This window comes from Syzygium oleosum, unplaced genomic scaffold (genome assembly GCF_021117445.2).
Source record: "Syzygium oleosum isolate NSW1041296 unplaced genomic scaffold, Sole_v2.1 Sole_v2.34, whole genome shotgun sequence".
NCBI lineage: Eukaryota > Viridiplantae > Streptophyta > Magnoliopsida > Myrtales > Myrtaceae > Syzygium > Syzygium oleosum.
This window is the reverse complement of record NW_026607518.1, coordinates 2,237,242-2,245,871: the sequence shown is the minus strand read 5'-3', so window position 1 is coordinate 2,245,871 and position 8,630 is coordinate 2,237,242. Positions and strand designations below refer to the sequence as shown.

Genomic DNA, 8,630 nt, shown 5'->3' with positions numbered 1-8,630 from the left:
ATGCCGAGATATACGTACGACAAATAGTCCGTCTTCACGGAGTACCAGTGACGATTACTTCAGACCGTGATCCTAAGTTTACTGCCGCTCTTTGGAAAAGTCTTCATACGGCATTAGGAACGAAGTTACAGTTTAGCACGGCCTATCACCCCCAAACGGATGGCCAATCTGAAATGACGATTCAGACTTTGAAAGATATGCTGCGGGCATGTGTATTGGATTTTAAAGGTAGTTGGGAGAAACAGTTACATTTGGTTGAATTTGTCTACAACAATAGTTACCAGCAGAGTATCAGAATGGCACCGTTTGAAGCGCTGTATGGCAGAGCTTGCAGAATACCGGTTTGTTGGGATGAACTTGGTGAGAGGAGCATCACGGGTCCAGAGTTAGTTCAGCAGTCAGTCGAAACAGTCAAGGCGATTCGGGATAGACTTAAGACCGCTCAAAGCCGCCAAAAGAATTATGCAGACCGGAGATGTAGGCCTTTGGAATTTCAAGTAGGGGACCACGTTTTCCTCAAAGTATCGCCGATGAGAGGATTGTCAAGGTTTGGCAAGAAAGGGAAGTTGAGCCCAAGGTACGTGGGTCCATTCGAGGTCTTAGAGAGAATTGGCACCTTGGCCTATCGTCTCGCACTACCGCCGAATTTGTCCCAAGTTCACAATGTGTTCCACGTGTCTATGTTAAGGAAATACGAACCGGATCCGACCCACGTGCTAAATTATGAAGAAATAGATGTGGACGACAGAGTGTCGTACGTGGAAAGGCCAGTAAGGATTGAGGACAGAATGGAACGAGTGTTGCGGAACAAGACAATTCCAATGGTCAAGGTAATTTGGGAGCATCATGAAACCGAATGTGCGACATAGGAAAGCGAAGAGCTGATGCGACACCAATACCCCCATTTGTTAGAATAATTGGGTTGGATTATAAATTTCGAGGATGAAATTTTTGTAAGGGGGGAAGAGTTATGACATTCCGAATTTCGACACAATTTTCAGATTTATAAAATGTGTATTTCGTCAGTGCGCTTATAGTTAAATCTCGCCCGGAACTGATCACCCTTGGGTTATTTTTAAATTAGAGATTCCGCTAGAATCGCACTCGATCGAATTTGACCGTTATTTAGAGCCCGAACTTTCGTGTCGAATTTCTCGGAGTTTCGCAACAAATTTAATTGGACGGTGTCGATATTATTGTGGCCAACGTCGATATTGTCTGGAATTAGTGAAAAGTGAAATTTGGACCGGGTGCGGATTTGGACTAGTAGACCTCCCTCGTAGTGTGTTTTAGATAGTGTTTTGGCCCTTTTTCCTAATTTATAATTAGGGTTTTTCGTGGGCTGTTGGATCAATTTCGGGTTTGAACGAGGACCATCGGATCGCACTGGAGTGCAATGTTTGACTTTTCTCTCTCTCTCTCTCTCTCTCTCTCTCTCTCTCTCTCTCTCTCTCTCTCTCTCTCGCGTCCCCTCCCCCTGCCGCACGTCCATTCCCTCCTTCCTCATGCAACGTCCCCTCTCTCTCTCTCTCTCCTCCTTTTCTTTTCTTTTCTTTTCTTATTCTTTCTTCTTCCCTTCTCTTCTTCTTCTCTTTTTCTTTTCTTCCCCCGCCGCTGCTCCTGCAACCTGCCCGATCACCGCTCATCCCCACCCCAGCCTGCCAGCCGTCCACCTAGCGCCGCCGCTCGCCCAGCTGCCGCGCCGTCTGTCCAGCCGGTTCCCCCGACCCGACTACCCTTCTCCTCCCTCCCTCCTTCCCCTTCGCGCGCAAGCAGCAGCTCGCTGCCGCGTCCACCGCGGTCCGGCTCCGCCGAGCCGCCAGCCAGCCCGTCCGGCCTCGCCCTGCCGCCTGCGACACCGCCGTGCCACTCCCGACCGCCAGCGGCTCGCCACCATCGCCCCAGCTTTCCCCCTAGGCCGCCGTCGCCCTTGCTGCTCCAGCGACGATGCGGCTGCCTCTGCTTCGCCCTCCCTGTTATGGCCGAGCCCGTCGCCGCCGTTGTCGCTTGTCCCACCGCCATAGCTCACCGCCGTCGCCGTTCGACCGTCGTCCCAGCTCGCCGGTCGAGCTCGCCTGGCCGCTGCCCAGGCCGTGGCCGAGCTCGCCGGATCGCCGTCCCGGCCGTGGCCGAGCTTGCCGGTAGCCGTCCGGTCGTGGCCGAGCCCGTCGACCACTCGCCCGTGGCCCGGCCGCTCGCTCGCCAGCCGCTGCCGCTCGGCTCGCGCCCAGGCCACTCGCCTGTGTCATGGCCGGACTACCCAGGCCATGGCCGAGCGCCGTGCCGAGCGCCCCGGCCGTGGCCGAGCACCCCGGCCGTGGCCGAGCACTTTGCTGGCCACTGTGCCCGCTGTGCCCTCACCCGCGCCGAGCCGCTATTTTCCCCTGGGCCATTTTGGCCCCTAGCCGGTTTTTCCCCGAGCCAAACTTAGGTAAGTGACTTCTTAATCCTTACTTAGTACATTAGGTATTATTAGACTTGTTTAGGGGTTGAGTAGTATCGGGTTAGTGGCTAAGTTAGGGATGGAATTGTTGATTGAATGTGGTCGGTTTATAGAGTAAATTGTGGTGATTTTAGGGGTCGATTGGTGGTTGTTTGTGGCTAGTACGAGGATGGACTTGAGGGACTAATGTCGGTCATTTGACGGTTTGAAAAGAGAGGGGTTTGTGACGGATTGGTGGGCGTGAGTATGGCTAGTTTGTTGTGGGAATTATGGGTGAAATTGGATGCTTGAATGTGACCAGCTTGAACATCGGATTGGTGGGCTAGTGTGGCGAGCTCATGACTTGAAGTGGATATGTGCATTGTGCTAGAACGATGGTCGAGTTATGTGGTTGACTTGTGATGTTTTGAGAAATGAATTTGATGCTTGCATGGATTGATTGGAATGAGTGGCGTTTGAGCATACTGTGGTGTGGTTTGAATATGTGATTGACACGAAATTGATTGAATTGTATGGCATGTGTGCATGTCCGAATAGCCTGAGGTGTGTTGACGCGAGCTGTGGAAGGAAAGTTGGGCCTGAGGCGTGTTTACGCGGGTCATTGGAAAGAAAGTTAAGCCTGAGGTGTGTTGACGCTGGCTGTGAAAATGGGCCTGAGGCGTGTTGACGCGGGTTGTGAGAATGGGCCTAAGACGTGTTGACGCAGGCTGTGAAAAAGGACCTAAGGCGTGTTTACGCGGGTCGTGGATAGTTGGATGGACATACATGTGGAATGTGCTTGATTGAAGTGGATGAATGCACTGTGTATGGCGCTCGGGTGATTGTGCTATGTGCTTGGGCTATTATTGCATTATAGTGTTTGACTAATATGCAGAGTTGGCGTGTGATTGGAGGCGAGGTAAGAATGTCTATGTGAATTCCAATTTGTCAATTGTTAGATTGCATGTTGAGACTTGTCTGGGTACGCATTGGCCTAAGTGGGGTTTAGGTTATCTGTTTATTGAGATTTATCTCATTTCCGTTGTTAAACATTTTCAGGCTTGGAGTGACGAATAGTCGTCACGCGCGGTTCGGAGACCGGGAGTGGTTATTGGACATTGGTGCTTCACCCCTTTTTGGATGCCCCTTTTTAATAGTGAAGTTAGGCTACCCAACCACCGCCTTTTTTATGAACGTGGTTCGATGTTAGTAGCCCGGTTTAAGGTGATGTAAATGTGAAGGTTGTAAGTCATATTAAATGTATTCTTGTTTTGAGAAGTCATATTAAATGTATTCTTGTTTTGAGTATGTGCCTTTCAGCTACCCCTCCTTGAATGTTTTGTGTCTGGGTTGTTTAAATTCCGCTTCCGCTTGCGTACGACTTTGGGTGTTTCGTTTGGGTCGGCGACACATTCTGGGACATCGCGTTCAATACGACCATCAAAGAGGTGTCACGAGCCCGTTGGGGTTCGGGGCGTGACAACTTTGCCTCGACGACATTGTGCGGAAGCGTGGAAAAAAGACAGATGGTTCGGTACAATGTGGTTGTGGCAAATGTTGTTTTCTGATCGAGGACGAAGTAGTTTTCAATGGAATTTTCTCTATGCTGTGGATACATGGAAGCAGTGTGACATGGAGGAATGTGGAAAGTTAGAATTGATTTTTTAATTTTTTTTGCATTTGGGTCCGTCATGTCATTGCATTCTTAAAATTTGTCCAATAAAAGAAGAAGCGGTCATGAGAAGCCGGATTGTCACAAAGTCTTTACCAAAAATAGTTATTTCATCCGCATGTTGTCTCCATTCTTTATCGTATGTGATATGAGATCTATATGTTGTTTTAAACTACCATAAAAATTTCAATATATTACATATAGCTGGAGCCAATTAAGAAAATAGATATGACATGGAGGAGGGCTTAGCTTAGTATAAAAATAAAAGTAGATCCATGCTATTACTTGATCTTCACAAAAAAATTAATAACTTCATTTTTCTCCAATTTCTAATATTTAAATTCACCCAAGAGAAACTTAACAAGTGGAATCTTGACAGAATGATAAATTTTGTTAAGATTATGCACACTAGTATATTGTTGGCCAATATTATTGAAAAAAATCTAAAAATTGTAATTGTTATGGAATGGACGATATGAATATGATTGAGAGAATGCGAATAGTGGAATAGAATCTTATATTTCATCTTCAAATGGGATTTACATGTAGACTAACAACATAATTTTCTCAATCGACAATGAGAAAAACCAAGGAAAACTGTACAACCTATGTAGAATACTTTAACATCTCTCAGTAGAACTTGACTATGATATCATGGTCCGAATAGAGACCAAAGGACTTGAGCTATCGCAAATCTCCTTATTAGCATTTGCAGTCCCCTTAGTTCATTATGCGATTGTGGGTTTTTGAGAGGCATCCAGGCTCTCCTCTCCTTCCTTATCACAAGAAGATGCTCGTGCGAGTCTGGAACATCGGGGCTCTGGGAATGACCGGAGAGATCCCAAAAAATTATTCCCTACACACCCATCATTTCTTGGATAATTTTGTTTTCCTGCATTGAAAATTACAAAAAAAAAATGACACTATGTCAATTACTGGGAAATTGAATGATGATGGATGTAGAGAGAAGATTCATAGTTTTTACCATGAATTTGAAGCTTTTGGTAAATCGCTGATCCGATTGCTTCGTTGGTTGAGCAATTGAGATTCATTTCAAGTTCATGCTCACGAAAGTAAATGAGATTCATGTAAGTTCATACATCATGAGTAAGGCAACGAGGTTACGAGCGGGGATCTCTAGACATTACACATTCAATATCTAGAGTTCCTAGGTGCGGTAGCTTATATAGGTGAATAACATGTAATTGTCATAAAGACAATGGATATATTTTTCATTTTACATTTAACACATTACCGTATGATAAAGATGCAATAAAAGATTAGTGGTATATTTCATGGAATTTGATCATTTCCCTACTTAAAAAGGCTTCATTAATTAACAAAGAAAAACGTATAAGATATCATATGTGCAAAGCACCAAGAATGGGAGATTATATTGGCGAAATGGGAAATTGGGTAATTGCCATTAAGGCTAGGGATATATCTAACCCTAACATATAAGAAAAATCCATTTTATAAACATATATAATGGATTTTGGTAGAATATTTTGCTTTTTTTGGCTGGTGTTATAATATTTTCCCTAAAATGAATAACCAATGCACATTTGCTACCTAATGGTTTCAAGATGGAAAATCATCTTTCAAATCCAAGAATTAAGACAATATTAAATTAAAAAATGGAGAATTTGGTTAGGATACTTTTTGCTTAATATATCCCATTTTTTTAAACTTTTTTTTGTTATATTTTATTATTTCCAATTTGAGCTAATTATCGTGAATGCTATGTTGGAAATATTGTTAGATAACATGAAAAATAAGAATAATTGTGGGAATTCTATTGAAAAAGATGAGAAAATAATATCAATGTCTAAGGCGTGCTAGTTACTGTCCTTAAGGATAATTCCGCCCCTTGAAGTACAAAACTCGGTGCGTAAGGCTCTAGCGGCTATCCTCCCATACAATAGACTTTCTTCTATACTCTGCACTGAATATTAGAAGGAAAAAGAAACAACGTTATTTGTATAACCCAGCAAAGAAAGGAAAGATAAATAAAAGAATAAACAAAGAATATTTTTGTTCAGATATGTGACATTCTGAATTTCGACCCACTTTCGGGATTTATGAAATGATATTATCATCAATGCACTTTCTGTTATATCTCACTTGGAATTGACCATTCTTGAGAATACTAACCGTTAGGGAATGGCTAGTTAGGATTTCGGTACGCACGACCCAAGAACTCGAACCTGGATCGACACTTCAACCATAAGGATTGACGAGGGGATATTTTGGGCCATTATAGGCCGATCCAAGAATGATTATGGAACAATATAACAATGTTATACAATTGAGTCACGGGCGATTCCGTTTAATCGTTGTATGCATTCCGAACGTTCCAAAATCAATTTCTAACGATCGTGTCATTCGGAACTAATGATTGACCCTCGTAATTACATGACAACCGAAGTCACCATGGCTCGAGTAAACTTAAAAGTGGATTGATATCAAATCAACCACGGGTCGACACGCGTAAACCCTAAAAGCCGCCTGTTAGTTTGAGATACACGAAAGTCGCGTTTGATCGATTTTGGCCACAAATTGAAATCTGAACTTGGGTATCGAACTTTCAAGGATATCAAAATTATTATATTGGACGACGCCACGTTAAGCTCGCTTTATTATCGATTTGCTCAGAAATTCGCGAAAAAAGGGAAATTTGGCTCGGAAATTGGAAAAGACGATTTTACCCCTGTGTGTTCTAGAGTTTATTTGTTGAGTGGAAGGACATAATGGTCTTTTTACTCTAGTGGCCGAAATTCCCTCTCTTGGACAGCTTTGCCCTTGTTTTTTTGGTTAATTACAAAAATACCCTTCTAGAAGCCTTTTGTCAAGATGCATTCCTAGCCCTTAGATCAATACTTGGGCACCAAGGACTCATCCTAGCCCTCCATTTTGAGATATATGTTCAGCTCACTCTCTCTCTCTCCTCACTTTTCCTTGCTCTCTCTCTCTCCCTCCCCCTTGGCCGAGACTCACTCACCACCGCCGTCCACCACCCTTGCACCTCACGCCACCACCCTGGACCACTGTGGACCACCGTGAGCCGCCCCCAAGCTGCCGTTCACACCCGAAGCAGCCGCCGTTCGCCAAATCGCCATTTGGGCCGCCACCGTTCGCCGGAGCTCTTGGCTTGGCCGGGACTGGTGCTGCTGGTTTTGGCTTAGTTCTTAGCTTAAATTAGTGGTAAATAACTCCCTAAACCTTGATTAGGTTAGTAGGTTACCAATGGATAGTGTTTAGGGGATGTTAGAGTAATTTATGTCACGCCCCGTACCCCACGAAGCATGAGCATCCCGCTTATAGGTCGAAATAGTAGTGCGACGCTCCCAGGACACGTCGCCGACCTAAAACCCAACACAGAGATCAAGCCACAAGCGAAAGCACGATATATAAACAAATATATATATCACCCAGACAAAATAAACACGAGCCAAGGATAGCCGCACACGAGTGATCAGCAAATAAAAGCAACTATACTCTTTTATAACCATATAGAAGCTTATACATAATCCATTTACAAAGAGCCAAAACCAAAAACGAGTCGCGGCCAAGACGAACTAAAAGGATCAGTGGCCGGGGTACTAAACTGAGCTAAGATGGGCTTCAGTCAAAAAGATATAGCCCATGCGAAAGTATAATACCTAATGTACATATTTCCGTCCCCCACTGGGTGTACAGACATCGTCTTCTCAATGAAGTGGGGAATCCTAAAAAGCACGAGCGGCTCCGCCATCTTTACTGCCGGGGGTCTGAAATATCGGTTTTCCAACAACCGTGAGATAAAACTCAGCAAGTACAAAACCCCTAATCCTAAACTAGGCTAACGTGCACCTCCAGACAAGTAATTCAAACATGTCAATTAATGAACCAGTAAAACAATATAATTATCCTAGGCTCACAGCCTAATACATTATCTCGAAGCCCTGCAGATTAGGCGTTCAACAACAATAATACTTACGTGCAATTATTCCGACCCGAAGGCCCACAATGAAAACGACCCGGAGGCCACGACCCGGAGGCCAACAGTGAATATAACAACCCGTAGGCCCGACCCGAAGACCGACAGTTTGCTAAAACGACCCGTAGGCCCGACCCGAAGGCCGACAATTTGATAAAACGACCCGTAGGCCCGACCCGAAGGTCGACAGTTTGATAAAACGACCCGTAGGCCCGACCCGAAGGCCGACAGTTTGATAAAACGACCCGTAGGCCCGACCCGAAGGCCGACAGTTTGATAAAACGACCCGTAGGCCCGACCCGAAGGCCAACAGTTTGTTAAATTGACCCGTAGGCCCGACCCGAAGGCCAACAGTCTGATAAATCGATAGGCATTTATAATGATGCATTCAATCCGGTTATTTAACAACACGATATGCATTTCACATGCCCGGGAATTCATGCCAATTACCAAAGCCAAATTATCAAATACTAATGTCCATCAATTCAACGAATTGGACACACTCTCGATAAATCCAATTAATTCCCATTCTAATTCAATCAATTCGGCACTCATTC

At 44.6% G+C, this 8,630-nt stretch overlaps 1 protein-coding gene across 1 annotated transcript; it reads right to left on the bottom strand.

The window, feature by feature from the left end:
- Positions 1 to 1,635: 1,635 nt before the first annotated feature.
- On the bottom strand, positions 1,636 to 2,022 carry LOC130135552 (uncharacterized). The gene has a single exon (XM_056305015.1). The coding sequence runs from the start codon at positions 2,020 to 2,022 to the stop codon at positions 1,636 to 1,638; it is 387 nt and encodes a 128-aa protein (XP_056160990.1).
- Positions 2,023 to 8,630: the final 6,608 nt, after the last annotated feature.